At 48.9% G+C, this 22,532-nt stretch overlaps 1 protein-coding gene across 3 annotated transcripts in view; it reads right to left on the bottom strand.

Annotated features, from left to right (window-relative positions):
* The window catches only part of Fli1 (Fli-1 proto-oncogene, ETS transcription factor), a 114,059-nt gene that overhangs the window by 40,666 nt on the left and 50,861 nt on the right, over positions 1-22,532 (bottom strand). For all 3 annotated transcript variants that reach the window (XM_013155621.3, XM_063256056.1, XM_063256055.1), the window contains 2 exons: positions 10,108-10,319; positions 627-781 (listed from right to left, as the gene is read on the bottom strand). In XM_013155621.3, coding sequence (XP_013011075.1) covers positions 627-781; positions 10,108-10,238 — 286 coding nt within the window. In that variant the 5' untranslated portion in view covers positions 10,239-10,319. The remainder of the gene's footprint in view (positions 1-626; positions 782-10,107; positions 10,320-22,532) is intronic.

The raw sequence follows: 22,532 nt of genomic DNA, 5'->3' as shown, positions 1-22,532 counted from the left end.
GACATAATACATGGAGGCACACACATGGAGGCGTTCCATTTGTTAAATATAGTTATTTCTATTTTAAAACTGAAAGCACTGGCTGTAATTTTGGAAAGGTGGAACCCAGCAGATGCCAGGAAGCACATGCCTGAAGGGAAAGGCAGACACCAGCAGCTGGTCTCCTCCTGGAAGCCAGAGACAGCTAGCTCTGGGAGTTCATAGGATTCCTTTAGGGTGGCGGCTACCTCACCTCTGCTCCCTGGAGCAGCCTGGCTGCAGGGGACCAGGCCACTGACATAGTTGTCTTCGTCATGCTCCGTTTGAGAGCTGGTCACCTGGAGTCTGCAGCGTAAAGTTTTGGGGATGTTCATGACCCTTTCTGAGATGGCCATTAGGGTGTCAGGGGAGATGAACAGCTGCCCCAGTTTTGCATTTCCATAAAGATCAAGTACCAGGGAAGGTTAGGATGGTCCCCTGATGGGCCCACCCTTTCACTGTACATGCTTGAATGCCTGTGTATTTGCATGTGTGTATTTGCATGTGTGCCTGTGTGCACGCATGCATGCGCGCGCGCGCGCACACACACACACACATTCACCCACGGTGATGTGAATGGCAGCCAGGGAGCCTGGTTCCCAGTGTACCTGCAGGCACGATAACTCTGCGCTCGTTGGTGGTCATGTTGGGGGGAGGAGGGCCGTTCTTCTCATCCATGTAGCTGTTGTAGTTCATGGGGTTGGACTCGCCTGTGCCCACGAGCTTGCTGCATTTGCTCACGCTGCAGTCCACTGGAGACTCCCTGGAATGAGAGAAGACAAAGCGCAGAGGGTCAGCACTGTAGCCGCCAGCCTCAGACAGGCAGGCCAGGGAGCCACTGCCCCACCTGGCGCAATGATGAGGATGGCCATGAGGACGAAGCTCTGCTGCTACCTGCCATGCTGCCAGCAGCGTTTTCTGCAAATCCCAACCCGATCCTGTAATTGTGGGACTGAAACTGTTTGGCAGCTCTTCAGGAAATTTCTCTGGATGTATGGCTCTGCAACCCACCCCACCTACCCCAGGGATTGCCAGATGACTGTGCCTATTTGCTTGTCTCTGCCACTAGATCACCTTCTCTACAGCAGCACAGCACTGGGGGTCAGCCTTGGGTACAGGGCTATCGCACTGTGTGACGGTTAGCTGGCCCTCCCTCGAGATGCTATTTCTTGCCATGCTGTCACTACCTTTTGCTTAACCTCCAGTACTGTACATGGCGCCTTACCCGGGAAGAAAATGTTTTCTCAGCGGGATAGGAGTGTATTCGTCACATGCTGTTTGTTGTATTTGAATCTCCTAGTAACCCTCACAGATGGGCACAGCACGTGTTACTATCCCTTTTTCATGGTTAAGGAAATAGGTGGGGTGACCACTAGTAAAGGTGGATGGAAGCTGGGGGTGCAGCTCAGTGGTGAAGCACCTGCCTAGCATGGTTTAATCCCCAGCACTGAAAAAATAAAACAGACTTAGGATACAGGTACATAGTGTTAAGCTTCTCCATCAAAGCCCCCAAAGCCCTCTTGTACAAAGCAGGAAAGGAGGAAAAGAATACAGAAATTTCAGTGTGGTAGGAGGACTGACCCTTGAAATATTTTGTAGCTCTGACCACGGAGTACACAGAAGATGTAACATAGAATGACACAAAGGAGACAGAAAATCACCCTCCGTGGTCTCAAATGACACACCCCAATTAGCAACTGGTATTTTGCAATATTGGTGATTGAGCAACCAACTGGCAAGCTGGGTTGAAACACCTTTGTGGTCGTCTAGTGCTCCAGACGGGGCAGACAGAATACCCTACATCTCGCTCAGGGCAGCTTCAGGGGCTTCAAAGCATGTCCCGGGGCAGTGCCATTTTGCCCTGCTGAGTTCCTGCTCAGTTTGGGAGCAGGGGCGAAGGAGACCCCCCAAGGGCCTGCAGTGGCTGCTGCCACAGTTACACAGAGCAGGAAGCATCCACTCTCCAGCCTGGGAGCCGGCCAGTTCTCCAGAGAGCTCCAAACCAGGCCTGGAGAGTAGGGAGGTCAGATAAGGTTCAGATTACAACCTTCCAGCTCTGCACCGCCAACCTCTCCGGACATTCCAGAGGCCTGGCCGCTGCCCTCTGTCACTCTGCCGTGGGCAGAAACAAACCACCGAGAGGCCCTCAGGAGCAGAGCCACGCCAGCGAGGGACCCACCCATCCGCACAGCAGGGGAACAGTCACCGCTGAGAGGAGAGGGAACTCTGCGCTTGTCAGGACTCAGGCAGGGTGGGGAGGCCCGAGCACATTCAATAAAGAAAATTAAATGAATTTGTTTCTTAATCTGAAAGGAAAAAAATATTGAAGATCACTTATCATAGCTGGGAGATAAATGCTCCACTGAGATATTAGAAGTCAGACGGTAATTTTTTCCTGATGTCTTACAGAGGGGAACATGGCCTGAAAATGAAAATAAGATGTATAACTTACACATGTTAGAATTTAAGGTTTTACTATGCGCCTACTGTTTTTCCAGGCAGAGAACCAAGAACCAGCCGTCAGAGTCCCAGATTGCTGACGGTTTAATGTCCCCATGGCAGTGCAGGGAGGCAGTAGCACATCAGGGCTTTTCACCAGCGCTTGGCCCTTTGGCTTCTGCTGCCGAAGGACTTGGCCGGAGATGAAGCAGCCCTAGTCAGATCCGGAGCCTCTGTCTGCGCCGGGCTGGCCACGCACGCCCGCCCCGCCTGCTTGCGGCTAACCGCGTGTCTGCACGCATCTGCGCGCATGCGCACGAACACCCACTCTGCACCACGCGCAAGAAACACACACACATACTGCACCACACGTAACACACGGACACAATGTGAATGTGCACACGCGCCAACAGACTCCAACACACATATGAACACATACGTGCACACCACACCACATAAGACATACATGTGTAATGCAAACACCTCTACACTCGAACAAGCACTTTCCCCCACAAATGCACTTATTCCACTATAGATGACACACACACACACACATACACACACGCATACAGATGTGTATGTGACTTTTGTCCATGTGCATGCACATATACTCCACCACAATACACACCCATGTACATCTATGGCTCACCATATACCTATGCATGTGCACTCCACAAAACAAATACACAGACATCCTCACACACCTACAGGCATGCACACACTTCATCACACACGATAGACATGTGCACAGCAGTCTACCACCTGCATGCATCTTATACACACAGGCATATCTGTACATATCCATTACCTACCACATGTGTGTGCACACTCTCCACACAGGCACGGAGAGGCCCTTGCACACATGGTCATACACACACCGCACTACTGTCTGGTAGCCTTTCTGAGTTGTGAAACCATCCAAGTGTCAGAGGAGTCTGGAGGATTAAGTTGGCCTGCAGCCAGGACCGCAAGGCTGTGATTGGCTAGAGGAAGCTCTGTGGGAAAGGGTGGGGCTGAGCAGCACACAGTCGTGAGGCACCCAGAGCAGACCTGTGGGCAGGGGCTGGCGGGAGAGAGGGGAGCTGCCCACTCCACGCAGTCTCCCCATTACAGATATCGGGGAGGTGAGTCTTGAAACACGTTTTCACATCAGCTGGACCTGTGGGAATTTCTGAATGCAAAACTGCCCTTGACACGCCCGGAAGTCAGGACCTGGGAACCACGTCAGCGAAGTGACCCTTAATAGGGGACGATCTGTGTCACAGTTCCAGGTGCCAGGGTCCGTTCTGGATACCAGGTGGAAAGATATTTGAAAAGACAAGACATTTGGGAAGCCTGCCTGATGCAGGTTCTGATACGGAGAGGGGCCTCCGTGCTGTTGGTGGGGGACAGAGGAGTGGGCTTCACGTGGTTCTCCAGCTGGGCAGATGGCCTTTGTGGGCTGTCCTGGGGTGGAATCTGCCTGCTCACTCCAACCCACGGAGGTCCTAGCTGTTCCCTCCTCTTTCTCTGCTCTGGTCTTGCACACACCTGCTCCCCAGCCAGGCTGTCGTGTTTCTGGTCCCACACTTCTGTGCTAGGACCTACAAAGGGGAGTCCTTAGAGAGAAGTCCAGACCCCTACCCTGGAGCAGTGCTTCGGCCGCTAGGGAGGAAGGAGGGACGCGTAACTCTGTGCTGGCCGCCAGCCTCGCCTCCACTCTTCGACCTCAGCCAGAGAGCGAGGCCATGGGCTCAGGGGTGGGCACAGGTGAAGCCCAGCACGGAAAATGCTCCTTAATGAGGCAGCTGGCGCCTATGAAGAGGACTTGATGAAAACAAGAGGGAGGGGAAGGGGGACACCGTGGGGGGAGCTTTTGCCATTCAGCATGTCTCCACTGCAGCTAATTTGTATTGAGACGCGCACTTGCAGCTTGCAAGAGGTTGGGGCCCACAAGCAGCTGATAGCACTGGGGCAGGTGACAGGAGGGCCTGGGGTTGCCACAATAGAGCAGGCAGGAGGTAGTGGCTCCAGAATGTAACTCAGAGCATCTTAATCTCAGGGAAACCACAGCGCTGCTGTTCACGCAAACACAGTGAGGGCTCTGTCACCCTTGGATAGAAGCTTTTACTCCTCTGCTTCTATTTTTCTGTGTTCAAGCATTGCTTTAAAAAGACTGTTAGGCTGGGTGCAGTGGCCAGGCCTGTATAACCAGCTACTGGGGAGGCTGAGGCAGGATTGCAAGTCCCAGGATTGCCTGGGCTATGTAACAAAAAGTGTCTCAAAATAAAATAGAACATGGGCAGGGGATACAGCTCAGGGATAGCATACCCCTGCATTCAGCCCCTGGTCCATGGGGGGAAAATAGACTGGGCTAATGATTTTTAAAAATGCCTTGAAATCTTTAGGCAATTTAAAAGAAGGTGTCAAGCCTTGAAGTTTGGTTAACAGATTTCTCCCAAAAGTTACCTGTTCAGATTATACAAATATCTTCTGTAATCTCCCACTTAACTCAGAGCAATGGAACTCAAGATATATCTTCAGATTCACAAATCTTCAGCCCAGGCAAACCATCCAGGGACATGCAACACTCACACAGCTACCAGCAGGTTAGAGGGCTACCCAAGCCAGAGTTGCACCAGCACCAATCCACTGATCCACTGATTGTCCATACAACAAGCATACTGTACAATACTGCACAATCCACTGATTGTCCATACAGCAAGCATACTGTACAATTATGCAGTCTGTGTTGCCTTTTGGATTTATATAGGATCCACGCATAGATGTGACTTCTTTTGTGTTTGCAAAGTAAATGTAATGAAAGCATATTTCAAGGAAAGAAAAACCATAATGAAACCCTCACCCAAAGCTGTTTGTTGTTTTCACCTCCAAGCATACTGGATCAAGATGTCCCCAGAATTCTGAGTAAGAGTCCCCCAAGGTGACATGTGGCGAATTTCCTACTGATTGCTTCAGTACATGGGGATCAGAGAAGGTGCTAAACAGAGGCATTCAGGGAGAGGCACAAATTACAGGGTGCACAGAGCCGGTCTCTTTGAGTGGAATGTGAGTCCACTGCCCTGCAAGCAGTTGCCATGCTGTTGGCAGGGAGCATTGGGTAGGGTGAGTCGGAGCTCAGGTCCTGAATGCCAGGCAAGTTCTGTGTTTCTCCGCTATAAACTGATCATTCTTGCTTTCATGGGATGCTTGCCCCAGTCCTCGTGGTTGAGACAGGATGCAGCTGAGAGTTATTTGCAGACCGCAACTTGCATCAAGTTGCTGAAGTCTACATCCAGCACAGAACCTATGGGCCGTGTTGTTTCACGGGCAGCCCTGCCTACCAGATTCGACCACAACAGGAAGATGGGAAGAGGGAGTGCAAACCTCCCGTAGCACAAGCACACTTGCTCTGAGCTCCTCAGACCTTGGTCTCTCTACTTGACCCTTTGCCCTGCCCCAGAGGGCTTGCTGCTGGAATCAAAAGCAAAGGAAGCTTCAGGCACCCGGAATGCCTAGTTCCTACCAGAGACACAAATATCTAGGGAGCCGCCAGTAAGCACCACGAAGTAACTCAGACCCATGTTTACCAAAGATTATGGTGTGAATGCACTGTCAGTCACGAGGCGGTCCAAGCCTTTCTGGCCTGGCTGTGTCCAGTCAAAGTAGATCGTGAGTCATGACTGTGAGACATGGATCATTGTAAAGTTTCTAGTAGCTGCACTTCTAAAATGCAAAACAAAAGAAATGAATTTTAATAGTACTTTGAAATATGTGGGCATTTTAATTTAATAAAGGAAATGAGACCATTTTGGTATAGTCAATAATCAACAGGTGTTTTACTTTTTTCTTCTTCTTCTTCTTATGTTAAGTTTTCTGCATTCAGGGCGCATTTTACAGGGAGAGCAGTGTTGATTGGAGTTGGCCACATTTCCAGTGCTGGGTAGCAACTTGGGATTGGTGGCTCTTGCATTGGACAGCATAGGTCCCAGGATCCAGAAGACCCCAAGTTATGTACCCTGCTTTGGTTTTTTCATTGGAAGTTAGGGACCATTAAAACAGCCTTGGCTACCTTTTGTGTTATGGTGAATTTGCCCTTTGGAAACAATCACCTCATACAGAAGTAGCAAAGTGCACTCATTAGTAATACTCAGGAGACAGAAGAAACACAGTGTTTAGGATGAGTTTTAAATAACTTGGCATTTATTTCTTCATGTCATTTCTTTTTGCATTATTAAATAGTAGAGTCTGATGTGGTTCCATGTTCAGCAAAAGCATCTTTCTAAAAATTCTTGCTCCCCTCTCTGCACAGTCCAGATGACGTCAGACACTAGAGAATATTTGTAATGTGCTGGACACTGGTTTGCCTCACCTTCTTAACTCTGAGTCCACTGGGCCATCTTTGTTTTCCCTGGAATAGGTTAGGACACTTCAACCTTTGTGGACCTACTTTGTCATCTGCAGATGTCCAGAGACCCGATGACTGAACGGGAAACAGAGGCTACTTTTTAGCAGCCAGAGCCAGGTAAATGTTGTTGGCTCCCAGATGCATCCAGACAGTCCTCCTTAACTGGCCTCTGGGATGTCCAGAGCCAGGCTTGAGCTGGCAAGAGGGTTTTGAAGTAGCTATCTCCCCGGAGCATCCCACTTTGGCTGGGATTAGTATCCTAAGTGCTCGAGGCTTCTCTGGATGAGGAGAGGGGTGGAGGGAGCCCATTGGCTGACCACCAATCCAGGCTTCACGGAGCAGGGTCTCTGTCCCAGTTTTTCACGAATTATAAGTTGAGCATGCCTACCTTGAAAATGTAAGATCAGAAATGCTCTAAAACCTAAAACTGAGTGCCAACCCATTGCCATCAAAACATAGGTTCATTAAAAATATTATAGTGAATTACTTCAGCCTATGTGTATAAGAGGTACGGGAAATATAAATGAATTCTATGTTTAGACTTGGGTCTCATCCCCAAGATGTGTCATTATATGTATGGAAATATTCCAAAATTTGAAAAAATCTAACATAGAAGATATCTCCAGTCCTCATCAATTCAGATGCAGGATTCTCAACCTGTTTCTATATGCTGTATATAAACAACTCCACCTTTGAGTCTGTTCCATTATAGATTTGTTCAGTTATTTATTTAACTCCGATTCATGGAGTATCCGTCACTGTTCAAAAGCTCTTCCCACATCTTAATGGGGGAGGTGAGGAGAACACAAGGAAACAATTCTGGCCAGATGAAGAGTGGTGAGGGGGTGCCGTGTCAGATGGGGTGATCAGGAAAGGCCTCTGAAGAGGTGATGTTCGGGAAACAGGTGACATGCATGAAGTACGGTCATGTGGTTAGACAGTGTGGGAACGTGCCAAAGGAAGGAACCTGGAGGAGGACACTGAGAGACAGGAGTGTGCTTGGGAGTCCAGAAGTAGCCAATCTTGTGTGGCTGGAGTTGGGGCAGAGGTAAGCTGGGGAGGAGCTGCGCAGGATGTGGGCAGTGTGGTAGGACTGTAAGTTTTGTCCTGAGCCATGGAGGGGTTTTGAGCAAGAGGGTTATGTATTTTGAAAGGATGATTCTGGCTGTTTGCTGGAGAGCAAACATGTAGTGATGGTGAACCTTTTAGATTTTTCAGTGGTACAAACAGCCTGCTGTGGCATGCATGCCAAAGGTTTGCCATCACTGGACTCAGGAAGACCACAGAACTGCTGTTGTCACTAGAACAGCCTGGTGGAGGTGGGGGCGCTGGCTTGGGGTGGGGAGCAGAGCTCAGATGCAGGTTACAACAGACCAGAGCAATCTAGATTTGAGACCAGCATCGAGAGCTCCTTGTCGCCAGGGCAACTTGGAAGCCCCTGTTGAGCAAGCTTGCTCATTGGTAGGTGTCAGCAAAAATGAGATCATGCTGTAAAAACACAAGTACAGGCAGAGAGGGAGGGCAGGAAGATACCTATGGATACCTGAAAGATACCTAGGGATACCGGAAAACCTGGGACAAGTGTCAACACTGCTTCCTCTGAATCCTTAGACAGAACACCTTCCTATCAAAGTCCAGGGAGCCTTTCCAGGTAATAAGGGAGCGACATTATCCACCTCTGAGGAGAGTGGTGGAGGGCAAGAGGTAAAAGAACATGGAAAAACATTTCATGAACATTCCATGAGCATGTACTGTGCGACCGTTAGGAACTACCACAGCATCACAATTCTTTCTATGGAAAGAAATCCATTGGGGGGACCCCTGGCTCAGAACCTCTGAGCTTCCCTGTAACCCCGGAATCTGGGAAGATGATAAGGGCCCCAGTCCCTGGCTTTGGTTAGTGGGGCAGGGGCAGGGTGGGGGTTCCTACAGGCAGATATGAAGCAGCTGCTGAGGCGAAGCTCTCCTCCTGCCCAGCCCCCCCCCCCTTCTTCCCTGATCCCTTCTCTTTCTGGTCCACTTTTGCCAACTCTTCATGTACACAATTAAACCCTTGAAGATGTTCCCAAACCTAAATCCCCACCCCAAAATATTATCTGCGTTTTGGTTTCCTAGTAGACATTTTTATCTGGATGTTGGGCTAGTTGCTGGCAGTGAAGCTCAGGGAACAGGGATGTCCCGCCCCAAAGCGTTTCATCTCCCACCCTCCTAAGGCTGCTAACGATGCCACCCTTCACCAAAGCGTCCAGGCTCCAGTCTTCTCCGATTCTTACCCCACACTTCACTATGTATTCACCTCAGCCCCGTGAATTACCTCTGTGATATGTTACTAATATATCTATCCTTTTATAATTTCCTTAATCAGTATCTTCAGCCTAGTTCATAACTTTATGTAGTATCTTAGCCTTGACTTACTTTTCTGAATTTTCTGTCCCTACCTATAGGAAATTATCAGGTAATAAATGAGCAATGTTTTCTCTCTTTCGAGCCTACATCCATCTTGATCATCATTGCTCTTGAGCACCTCCTGAGTCCTAGACAGTGTGCTGGGTCCCTTTCCCTGCAGTACCAGAATTAACAAACCAGGGAAGAAGTGAATCAGCCCTGGTTTTGGCGGGAGGAAGCTGGCACTCAGAGGGAGTTGGTTAATTTGCAAAATGCAGAGGCAGGACCTCAGACCTGGGCTACCTGGCCATGAGGCTGGGCTCTTCCTTGCTTCTGTGGTTTTTATCTCCCTGGTTTGTCCTCTCATTATTTCTTAGGCAAAATCTCACTTGCTTTGGATCCCTTTCCTAATATTTTCATGCATACTTTCCGGGTGTGGTGCCTCCTCGCTGGCAGTTAGCTCCTCCACACATTTGTCTTTCTCTGCCTTTGCTAGATACTCAGTTTGCTCATCTTTGCTCTAATGAGACCCACTTACACAGGTTAAGGATCTTCAGCTGCACAGGGAAGAGAATCTCACTGCTAAATTATCCCCAAGGGAGGCTGGGCCTGAGCTTGGCCAGACCCCAAACAGTTTGCTGAGTGTGTAAAGTCTCAGCCCTGAATTGAACCTGGCCCTTGGTGGCTGTGTCTAGACTTGTGAAGGTGGGCTTCCGGCCCTCTTGCCCCACCTCTCTAGGGACCAACATGAACTCCTTGATCTGGCATCACAGCTCTTTTTGCCAGCAGCCATTTAGGAGGGGTCTATGTGACTCGGTGATGTGGGTTTGAACTGCGTCTGGAGTTTCCCCCAGCCCTGCACAGCCTGGCAGGCTTACCTCGATCCATTCATGTGGTCATACTCCCTCTTGACGTTGACCCTCACTGGCTGATTGATCCATTCCTGCTGCGGTGGGAGAGGATTGATTTTGTGGGGCTGCCCATAGTCAGGACTCCCCGAAGCGGTCATGTCGGCCTTGGGCAGATGGGCCGCCGCTCCGTAGGCTGAGTCAAAGAGGGACTGGTCGTCGCTCACCACCGACAGAGCCTCCTGTAAAGACAGAGAAGAGACAGAAAGCTCAGCGTCACTCTTCAACCAAGTGCCTGGCTCTCTCACTTTGAGCTGGCAGGGTGGCCCAGAGCTGCTGAGGACGGCTTGCCTGGAAGTTGCAATCATGCCACAGTTGGCTGATTCACACCACAGGGGCAGCTCTACCCATGTGCAAACTGCGAGCTCTTTGTAGGTGACCCTGCAGAAGGAGACTGTTCGGAGAGCATAGCAAGAATAGAAACTCCATAGAAGTGAGTTCACTTGTGGAATGTGTAGGCTGCGAACCCCAGAAGAAGTTTACCCAGTATGGAGCGTGTGCTGGGTGGGGCATCAGTGCTGGGCTCTTGCAGGCCTAAGTGCTGATGACTGTCATTAGTCATAAGGAACAGTCAAACTAGGAGGTAAGGCCAGTGAGACCTACCCAGCGAGGTCATCAGGCTCAAGGTCACACAGGGAATGGTGGTACCCAGGGATGTGGCTAGGTCTATTTTGGTTTCCTTGCAGGTAAACACGAGTAAGAACAACCTCTGCACAGCTGCTAGCTGGATTCAATGAGAAGGTCTGGTACCAACACTCAGCAGTTTCCCGAGGGACTCCCCAGTGCACACTATGGATCTGTGTGAGCTACAGATCTTAATTTTGATGAATTAGTTGAAGATGGTCCGAGGAGATATAGTGCTTGTTGAGGTGTGAAGCTGCTGCCAGGGTAAGACTTCTATGCCAGGCTGAGGTCTGCCCACTCATGTGGTCCCATCATCTGATTCGGGGAGAGCATAGATGGAGAAAGGAAGCCTTGTGCTTTCCAGAGATCCTCTAACAATCAAAGCACGCAACCATGATTCTCCTATTAGTCCAAGTCATATTCTATCACAGGGACCTGAGGCCACAGACTGGGGTATGGCATTACTACAGCCGTACAATTATGATGAATTAACTTACCACTGTTCAGGAAAATGGTAGTAATTCATAATTGACTTGTAATTTGTATAACCTTTAATTATATAGTATGTGACAGTGAAGAAGAGATGGAATAATATGTGAAAGATGCTTACAAAAATGGCAAGTGGTACTCAATAAATGTTAGCAATGATGATTGTCAAAGATTACCTTTGGCTATCTATTGCAAAATCAGTGGTTGAAATCCTAACCCCCAGTTCCTCAGACTGTGTTTGTATGTGGGGTTAGAGCTTTGAAAGGGGTGACTAAGGTGAAATAAGGCTATGAGGGTGAAGCCTAACCCAGTCTGACTATAGTAATTATGAGGCGATCAAGACACATAAACAGATACAAGGACCATGTGTTCACGAGGGGCGGCCACATGAGAAGAGGGAGAGACCACTGCCTGCAAGTCAGGGTGAGAAGCCTTAGGGGAAAACAATCCTGCCGGACCTTGACCTTGGTCTTCAGTCACCAGAACCAAAGCAAAACAAAGAAATTTCTGTTGTTTAGGCCACTCAGCTTGTGGTATGTTATAGCTGCTCTAGAAAACAGCTACCACCTTCACTTAAAAATATAATAATAAATGAATAGGACCTCCTAGGTCTGAGATCTGTCTACACTCCTCATGCAGTTCACACTCCTGGCCCGAATGCCTCCTCCAAAATGAATGCCCTCCATAAGCATAGGGGTCCTTTCTTTTTTTTTTTTTTTTTTTAAGCATAGGGGTCCTTTCATGCAAACCTGAGACCTGCCAGGACCCTTCATGTTCTACCGGTTACCTGTATGTGATGCTCAGAGGCAAGCTGTGCTTCTCAGCATCATTTGACTTTCAGTTATTACATCCTCTATTTCAGTTAGGGATAAACCTGCCTTTATCTCCTAAACAGATTCTGATCTGTTACATGGGTACAAGTTGTCAGGGCTGCAAATCAAAATGTAGCATTACAACCTTTTGGAGTGCTGACCTTGAATCTTTGAAATTTCTTGGGTTCCACACTACTGACCAGCTAGAATCCATAAGTGCCCTTTGGGTAATAAAGATGAAGAACAAGCCCCCAGTTGTGTTATAAAATATTCTTGTTTTATACGTTCTTGTTTTGTCACATATGAATCTGGGAGTTTCCAGTAAAATAATTTCTTCCCCTCACCACTCTAGGTCAGGGGAGATTACAATAGAAAAGCGGAAACAAAGAGAACTAGAGGCAGAATTGGACACAGAAACGCCTGGGAGAAGATGAAAGGACCCTACCATCATCATCACCAAAGAGAATGGGCCATCAAGCAGTAGGAGGCCCAAATGACACACAGAAGGTTCATGGCGAGCAAGATTGCAGCAGAAGCAAGCCACAAGGAGGCTGGGGTTCTGGGCAGTGCTGGAGAGACTTATTAAGGAAATGAGTGGTGAACAAAGGCAAAATACATTACGGAACAGAGTGTAGGCACCGACAGGTACGAAACCGTTGACTCATTTGGAATAGAAGTTTTCTTTAGAATATAGTTCACAGTCCAAGGAAGCTTTAATCAAGTGGCAGTGTCGCAGGAACAGTGCATCCCTGTGCACCTCAGAGTGCTGCACACCTCCACCTACGTCCCCTACCAAGCAGGCCATTTTTTCCCTCGGCTATGCACTTCCCCACTCTCCCCTCATCCAGTCCCTTCTGCACATCCCCCGGTCAGTGCTAGCACCCTTGGAAGTTGTGAAAACTGCTGTCATCCGGGCTTCCTGTCTACCACAGCGATGTATTCTCACTACATCTCTAAGAACACAGCTTCACCTAGCCCCCCCCCCCCATCCCTACGTTTCATGGCTTCCCCTTGCTGTAGTTTCTGTCCCTTCTAAGCATTCCATTGCTGGAACAAAATACCTGATGCCCACAACTTAAAGCAAGAGCACAGTTTATTTTGGTACATGATTTCAGTCCATGATTGACTGGCTTCAAGGCAGAAACTCAACAGTGGAAGGGCGTGGTGGACTATAGCTATTTGCTTCATGGTGAAGGAGGAGCAGAGGACAGACAGCCAGAGAGGAAGGGGCCAGGGACCAGATACAGTGTGCAAGGTCACACCCGGTGACTCACTTCCTCCACTAGCCCCACCTCCTCATAGCCCAGTCAGTGGTGAGCTTATCAGTGGCCTTGCTGTCCTGTTCCCTCTGTGAGAGTCCCTCCATCAGCCATGCTGACAATCAAGATGAACCGCACACTGTCCTCACTGCCCCACCAACAAGCACTACTCACTTACACCCCTGGGTCTCGAGTTTGTTGGTCCACTTGCCAGAGTCTCCTGTCTTGTTCGGTTCATCCCATGGCACAGTCAGTCCCTGCCTTTGTTTAAAGAGCTCGAAGTCTTCCTCCCGCATTAAATTTTCCCTTACGACAGGCTTTGATTAGTTAGAGCTTTTAAATGCCTGGTTGAGACTGTTTGGGTACACAAATGTGCTTGTAGGCACACACACGTACACACACATGTGCATATGCACACACACAGAGTTTGTCATCATTAATAGACATAGGGTTTTTTTCCCTATGACAGTACATAGCAAAAAAAGCCTGGTGGATGATAAAGGCTGGAAGAAGAAAGAAGATGAATAACAATGATTCCCTGTCTGGTTCCCTGGACTGAATCAGAAATTTTAATCTAGGTAGGGGAAATTGCCGAGGGCGTCAAAGTGGACAAAACAGGAGCCCAAATGAACTGATACGGAGTCTAAGGGAAAAAATATAGTTTGGGAGAACTTTCTTATTGCTGTAAGAAATAGCACCGTGTCTGCCAGCCAAGCCTGGACAAAGCCCTTAGCACATACACTGTCACATAATCTGCCACGCCTGTAGACACCAGGGTGCCTCTGTCTCCAGGCGAGGAGCTGCTGAGTCTGCAGACATTTTCATCCCAAACCTGCAGCTTGCTACCATGTGTAGGGTTTGCTGCTTTATGTGTATTCTATAAAGCTCTTATACTCTTACAACTTTTAACAGTTTAAAATTAAAACTCTCACTTGTATTTAAATCTCTTTATAGGAACGAGCACATTGCTGGTCTTTGAGAGCATTCCAATGTCCCAATGATAAGCATTTAACTTCATTTTTGGCATGACTGCCTGGGCACACAAGCGCATCAATATCCACATGCATCAGCCGTGCATCCTCCGAGAAGCTAAAATCCGTCCACTTCTGGTACTTTGCTTCTCCTATGGACTAGAGACACTGATGATTTCATTGAGAGATGACAAGTTGTTCTTGACAAGGCCTGTCCAGTTCATGCTGCTTTAAACCATGTTACATTCAAAGCAAGCACAGTGGGAGGTGTGGGCTCCCTAGCATTGGCTGGTGCCAAACTCTGGGGATTTTTCTGCTCCAGGAGGGGCCACTCTGAAAGGAATCCCTGCGTGGACTCAGCCACTGGATCTCCAGAGGCACCTTTCCATTCCAGAATGCTTCATGGCTAGGTCTGTAGGTCAGGGTGCTCTGGTCCCTCAGGCAGTAAGCTTCGTACCCAGAAGGTGACAAGCGTCCCCTGCTACAAGCAGGAAGTGTCCCACCACATTAGCACCCAGTGATGCCTCTTTCCCAGAGAACACCAGCCAGAACTGCTCAGGCTGGCAACCTGAGTGCTGAGCTAATGCAGATGGTTCACCTTTGTCTGCAGAAATGCCTCCTGCCTACAGTGCCCTGTTGGTGCTGGAAACTGATGGCATATACCTCCACGGTTGCATGTGTCCTAAGGAGGACTCTCCTCCCTACCTAGTTTGGGTGAGGTGCTTTGAGCACATCACTTATCACTTATGATACACCCTGTGTTACATTACAGAGGACAGATAGAGTAGGCAGTTAGCAAAGCACTCATTAAATGAACAACACTGTTTACCTGGCAATTTAATTTAATCCTCCTAGCAATTTTATGAAAGAGGTACTATTAGCACCTCTATATTTTTAAGATGAGAAAATGAATATCAAGAGAAGGGAAATAATTTACTCATTTGCAGAGAAAATGACGTGAGCTGGGATTCAAATCCAGGTCTGCTGGATTTCTGGGCATGTCACCACACTGTTCACTTACTCTCTCCTGCCTCTTAGACCACCGGCTTTTTGGGGGTGACACTTGCATTTATCGTAACTTAAGCAACCTTTACAGTCAGGAAGATTTAACTGCTGATTCTAACTTCACCAATGGCTCCACGGCTGCCTGATACAATTTGTTTCTATGGTGGGGACTTCCTCTCCTTGTCTGTGGATTGTGGATGATAACAACCCTAACCTGGTAAATTTTGACTACGGATAAAAAAATGAAATATTCAAAGTAACTTTCCAAAATTGATTACTTACACTTATTGGAACAGAGTAAATACTTAAAGTCCAAAAACAAAGGTCAATGTCAGGAACCACTGAGTTAGAGAGGGGTAGGGAGGAGTTGGTGTAAAGCCAGAACCCTCCCTGCTTCTCCCCTGTGTCGGTTATTGAAAGATCATTTGCCAAAGAACAGGAAATTGGCCCTCTGTCTTCCAGAGCTGGGGTGCCCCTCTCCCCTACCTACTCTTGGGCATCAGCTCTGGGTTTCCTGGCCCTTGGACTCCAGACTTAAACTAGTGGATGCCTGGGTTCTTGGGCCTTTGGAATTAGACTAAGCCAAGCAGCTGGTTTCCTGGGTTCTCCAGCAGAGCAGATGTCCTGTCAGAGGACTTCTTGACCTCGTTAACTGTGTGAGCCAATTCTCTTGCACACCCTGCTTCCTGTCATCCATCTATCTATCAGTCTCCTTCTGCTATTGGTTTCATTTCTCAAGGCAGCCTTATTCAAACGGATATCCAGTTCAAGAAGACCAGTCTGGGCTTATTCTGCCAAGAGTATGGATTCAGGTCACACATGAAGGAGCCAGTCTCCACTGTGTGCCTGACTCACACGGGGGCCAGCTCAGAAGATGTGAGGAGCCTTACTCCTCTGGATGGTTAAAGAGGGCTGGTATGGGGGAGGGGGTGGGGCCATCATGCAGAGAAGAACAACATCAGAGAGGCGAAGAGGCTGATGATGAGTCTGTCTTCCTTCCCAGAGCCACTGGGCTCCTGCCCCAGTCCTTGGGGATCTGGACACGGTTCCAGAAAGGCTCCTGTATGCTCTTGATATCGCCTCCTTTTTTCTTAAGCTAGGTTCAGTTTGACCAATCTCCATATCAGCCTTCACAAACATCAGGTGCATCTTTCAGGACTGCACAAATGTCCCTGCCTGAAGTCCTCTTTGACGCTGGCAGGTGTGGGTGATTTCCTGCCTGAGAGTCCTGCGCCAGCCCCTCAAGCTGTACTGCTACAGTCATTTCACACGTCACCACCCCAGACCACTGCTGTCCCCCAGCTCAGGGGCAGCAGCAGTGTTTGATTGTTACCCTGGAATGCTTAGGTCATAGGACAATGTCCTGCTCAAACCTCCTCTGCCCATGCCCAGAACAGCATCTGGTACCCACTAGATGCTCAGTAAGTGCGTCTGAATGAATGAATCTGTGAGAGCCTGAGTTTGTGAATAGGAAAATCACTTTGCTGTTATCTGCCAGCTCTCATTCACCTTTGCAGGCTGGAAACTGCTTTCAACTGCATGTAAGAATTAGGATGCCTACGCCACAACAGCGACATGCCTTGTCACCAGGGTAGCTCCACCTCCGAGCACAAGTGCAATCCTGCATGTCAGATACTCTGTAAGTGCTTGAAGGTGTTTGGGCTGCAGACAGTTACTTTTACCTTCTGGGCTTTCTAAGTAGAAATTGTAATTCTTATTTGCATTTTCTTTTTTTAAAATCCTGCAGAAGACAATCAAATGGTCATTTGGAAAGAGTTGTGGCCGGCTGGTTTTTCCTATTTCCACCCTGTCATCGCTCTTCTGAGCAAAGCAGATGGTGTGCCTTGAGGTACTTCTATTTGGTTTTCTTCTTGCTTTTGTCATCCTGGAAAGATCCTGTTTCTCTGATAGCACCTGCTTTCCGTGTTGAGGAGGGCTTCTGTCTCCCCCTGCACTCCTCTTTCTCCCCCTGCACTCTGGATCTCCCATGCCCCACCCTTTCTGACCAGGAGCAGCTGGAAAATTCTCTGCCTGGGCTCTGTCTGAGGCAGAAGGAAGAAAGTCCGATTCTGCTGATCCCTGTCCCAGATGTTTACTGAGTACTTGCTATGTCTTGCCTGTTTGGGTCTTGCTAGAAATAGACTTGGATCTCATATCAAACAACGATCTCTTGTCGAAGGTTCAGAATTAGAAGGCTGGGTGATGATAATTGGGTTCTGAAATGCAAAGCCACTGACTGACCTTCTCAACAGAGCCCACTGCATTCTTCTGCCCTTTCATTCTTTACTTTAAGCCAGAAGTGTTGCTCCCTCATGGGCTCAGCCCCTTCTACTCCTCTGGCTTTAGAGTTGAGGCCTCTAGGTGGCATGGACAGGGCTCAGGGCATGCACAGGATGTAAAAAGCGCCCTGCCAAGATAGCAACAATAGTAGCTGGCTAGCACAGGCCTACACTGCCCTTCACACAGCATGTGTGTATTGAATAGCAAAAGAATGCCCTGGGTATGCCTGTGAATTCACTAAATAAAACTTTTGCTTAGTTTGGAATTTACTATTACTACACATACATGTGTGTGTTATATAAATTCTCTCTCTCTCTCTCTCTCTCTCTCTCTCTCCTTCTCCCTCTCCCTCTCTCTCCCTCTCCACTAGGATGAATCTTCTGATTCTTGCTTTCTTTAGGTGAAGTCAAATATTAGTCTCTCTGTGCCTGTCAGCTGAGTGAGGGAAGGGGTGGTGGTCAGAGCAATGCCACATGGTAACGTGGACGATGCTCATAGTGACCCACAGATCCACCTCCAAACAGCTAAAGCAGAGGTAGAGAAGTCTCCAGAATCCCACAGAAAGGTCTGGAAGGTGCACTGAGGATCTCCTTGTCCTACTCAGGAATACACAGGTTTGCAGCACTGACCTGTGTGCTGGAATGACACACACAGGACTCAGAGTTCCGACAAGACTGTCTGGCAGCTCCACAGAGGGGAGACCCTCACCCTTTCTTAATCATGATCCTCAGGCTAAGTGTTCATTTCCAACACAGGGAATGAGCCAAGATATGGGCCCTGAGAAGCACCAATTTTCCATGGTGCTTTCTCCTTTTTACCCTCCATGTCCTGCTTTGAATTTCCACAGAACAGTTTTCTGTGGCTGGTGAGCCTTGCTGGAGGAGGAGGATGAAAGGAATGTCAAAAGCATCCAGACCGAGTTCCCTGCTGCTGCTCCTGCTCAGTGGGTCCACATAGCTGCTCCTAGCCCTGGGTTCTGGAACGCTAATCTCTGCATATCTGTTACCCAGGGTCACCGCAGGGAGCACGCAAGTTTGGCTTTTTATTACATTCTTTGCATAATGACAAGTTCCTACTCTGCATGCAAAGTGCAGACAGGACTATTGGGAGCACAGTCTTCTACCTTCTCTGCTTTGGGATCCCTGCAGCTTCTGCACTAGGAGCCCCCTCCTGCAGTGGGGTCACCTCCAGGCACGTCTGAAGTTCCAAGACAGAGCTACCTAGCTGGTAGCTAGGTATGGCCTTTGCTTCAGCGGCCTTCTCCTTACCAGCCATGTACCCATTTCTTGTCCATTATTTCTGTCCTCTAAAGGGCCCAGGGAAAATGGGAAAAGGAGGCAAATTTTATGAACACTTGGATAAGAAGAGGGAAACATCTGTCAGTCACCAAGCGTAAGAGAAAATTCTTTTCACGGGGGTCAGTTGTGTTTTCCTGCCAATGCACGCCTCTTCCTATCAAGGCAAAGAGCTATTTCCCTTCCTCTTGACCTAGATGGAACTTTGCAACCCCTTCAACAAGTAGAAGTGGCCTTGCCTGTCTTCCAAGGCTGGATAACAGCAGCCAGTGCTATTTCCACCTGCTTCTCATTCTTTCCTAGCTCTAGTCCTTGGCAAGGAGCTTCCGTGGTGGAAGGATGCCTAGACCAGTCCAAGCAGAGGAGAAACAGCCTCCGTCTTCCAGTGAGTGTGTCTTCACATCGAGCACCTGTCTGCCAAGCACACCCAGCCCCTACACCATGTCCGGTCTGCCCTCTCTAACCCTATGCTGTACGCAGCAAGACCAAATTTCCTCCCAGTCTCAGAGCTCCCTAATGATGTGTCCCTCTCCAAGTATTCTCTCTCTGCAGTGGCTTGAATGTGTTCCCCAAAGCTTATGTTCTGGACTTCATCTCCAATGTGACTGTGCTGAGAGGTGGGACTTTTAAGAGGCTGTTTAAGAGGAATGGATAAGTGGCTGGGGTGAGTGAGCTTGTGATACAAGCAAAGTACATCTCCTCTGCCCTTTCCTCCCCTTTCCCATACACGCACTCTCTCCCGTCTCCGCCATCTCTCATGAGACCCTGTAGCAAAAAGCCCTCACCAGATGCGGCTTCTTGATTTTGGGCCTCCCAGTCTCCAGAACCATAAACTCAGGAAATACCTGTTCACTATAGTAACCCAGGCAGCAGCATTCTGTCCTAAGGCTCTGGGGCAGATTTGGCCTTGGTACATGCAATACAAACCAGACTAAGACACTCGCAGTGTCCCTGCCGTAGCCACGTTCTGGGGAGGGGGTTTCTGTTGAGGATGACCCAGAAAAAGGCAGCCAGCCCAGTTCCCAGATGATGAAATCAGAATCCTTTGCAGATGAAAGTACTTTATTTAATGAGGTCTAATAAATTAAGGGAATGAGCCCAAATGAGTTCAGAGCACAGGATCTCTGTGTTTACAGGGCACGGTGCATGACAGAATCCAGAGCCGTGGCCCTCCGCTAGCCATAGGCTCCCAATAGCTGCTTCCCCAGGTCTCCGTGGGTGGGTGTGTACCTTTGCCTGTTGACTTTGAGTTTTCACAGTCATATTTGACTGTAACCACATTTAAAGGGCATCTCTAAAGATCAAAGTTAAATTCTCCTCCTACGGAGAATGATTCTACTGCTAAAAAGAAAAAAGTGCTGAATGTGGAAACTCACAGGAAGGGGGAATAGAAGATCTGTCTGAGTCCTGAGAAGAGAAGCTCTTAGGGTAGGTTTTACTTTCTGTTTCTTTACAATGGTCTGACCACTCAGCAACTGACTCAACTCTGGCCAGGGGCAATGGTGGAAGCCTTGGCTGTGCTCTGTTTGACCATCTGAGGGCAGAACTCTTCTTAGGGAGTAAAGTGAGGGTGACCTGTGAGGAACCCAAGGGTGCCCAAAGGACAGGGCAGGGTGTGGGTGGGACGTGGAGCTCATTAAGGTGGAGAAACCTCCATGTTCTCTTCTACATTGTCTTGCCTGTCCTGATGAGCAGGTGTTAAGCGAAGACAGGCAGGAGCTATAATAAAGAGGGAACCTTCCAGCCACAGTGACAAAACCCAGATACCACAAGCGGGGCAGGCAGGGAGGGCTGCAGCCTGAAAACCCTACCCAGGTACCCTGCAGGGTTTTGCTCTGAGACTGTTAAGCCTGATTTTACTATGATGGCTATTGTATCAGTGGTGCGAAATACTGAAATGTTGTGTGATGTCCTATGGGTAATTCTCTCCTCCAAAACTCAGATTGTAACTCAGTCCTCAGCATGGTATGTTAGTGGCCCTGGAGGGGTGGCCTTTGGGAGATAGGATGGGGTGGGGAGCATGAGGAATCAGATCCCCCCAATAATATTAGCAGCTGCTCTCTAAGAAAGGCAGGGACACTCAGGTCTGCACACTTGCTAATCTTGCCACGTGACGCCTTGCACTGCCTTGCAACTCTGCAGTAAGAAAGTCTACACCAGATCCGTTCTGGGATGTTCCAGCCTCCAGAAGTGTGAGCTCAGGAAACCTCCATCTTTTAAAAATGGCCCATTCTGTGGTATTCAGATGCAGTGTCAGAAAATGAACCAAGGCAGTCAGGGAACTAAACTGCTGCTTTTCTGAGTCTCCTCCTGTGTGAGTTCCATCCTGGGATGACTGAAGGTAGGTGATTCGCACAGAGGGTCTCCGAGGACCCTGCTCTAAGACAAAGGGTGGGTGTTCTGGGATCTGTACCATCTGGGGCGGTACAGGTTTGAGTGTGTCCCTGGAGAAGGGTCTTTGCACACCAGGGATGGTGCTGAAGCTGGGGATGGGTGGCCCGGGAGCAACCTGTTCCCTGCAGTGGAGCCCAGGCATATTTGTTCCAGTCATAGTTCAAAGGCAAAGGATAGAGGAAGCAAGCAGTTCCATCACTGTCTTTACACCAGAAGTCCATACTATTCACATCTGTTTCAACCAAAATCACCAGCTCTCAGCTACGTCATTGCAAAGCTTTATGGGCTGTGCAAATTTGGGCATGTTACCTAGCCACCTGGCTCCTGAACATTTTAAACTGCCTTCTGGAAGCTCCATGCTTCTCAAGGATAACAAATGCCCAGACTTCACTGACCACTGAAAGCCTGGGGGAAGCGTACACTCTGGGAGTGGCTGTGCAGTTCCTCACAGCCTGGATTTCACCCACTGCAAGGATGACAAGGGGCCAGGAGAAGAGCCATGCACCTTCTTACTGCTTGAGAGAGAGAGGGTACCAGGCATTCCTGGGAGGCCTGGGCTTACTGGGTCTGTCCTGGCAGCTGGGCCCGCAGGGTTAGGAGAGGACTGACAAGAGAAGGGCCATTCAGAGTGAGACCATTCAGATGTGAAGGATGGGCCCCTGGGGGAGGAACAGACACCGCCTGTCAGCGGGGAAGATAGTGACTTTGTCCTACTCCCTGGGGAGAGGAGGAAGGGTACATGACCTGTGCCCCTGGTGTCTCGTTGACTCCTGGAGTCACGAAAACTTTGTTATCCTCTCTCTGGTTAAGTGAAGAAAGAAACCACATCAGTATTATTCATTATTTTCATTATCAGGTGCTTGTATACTTTCTGGCACTTGGTAGGTGTGGCAATCAACGATTTTGATGAGTAAAGACCTCAGAGTGTGATAGGAAATGCAGACCCTCCCCCCCCAGCCAACACGTCAGGTGTCCCCATGATGAGTCCTGACCCTGGCACCCCCGCCCCCAGCTTCTACTTTTCCTGTTAACCAGGCGCACGCAGTGACTATTGTGTCTCATTTAAATTTATACGCAGAACCGCTTGCAGCTCCTCTAAACAGTCGCGAGGTCCTGTTCCTGGAAGCGATGATCTTATCCAACAGTTTCCTCACATGACAGTCACTGTGACAAGTGAAACCCCCAGAATCACAGGAAGCTCAGGAGGAAACGTGCACCCGGGGACTCTCTGCACCTATCCTTCCAGCGACACCCAAGGGCAGCCTG

This window comes from Cavia porcellus, unplaced genomic scaffold, assembly GCF_034190915.1.
Source record: "Cavia porcellus strain 051 isolate PalLab524CR breed Dunkin Hartley unplaced genomic scaffold, mCavPor4.1 scaffold_9, whole genome shotgun sequence".
Classification (NCBI taxonomy): domain Eukaryota; kingdom Metazoa; phylum Chordata; class Mammalia; order Rodentia; family Caviidae; genus Cavia; species Cavia porcellus.
This window is presented reverse-complemented; position numbering and strand designations above follow the sequence as displayed.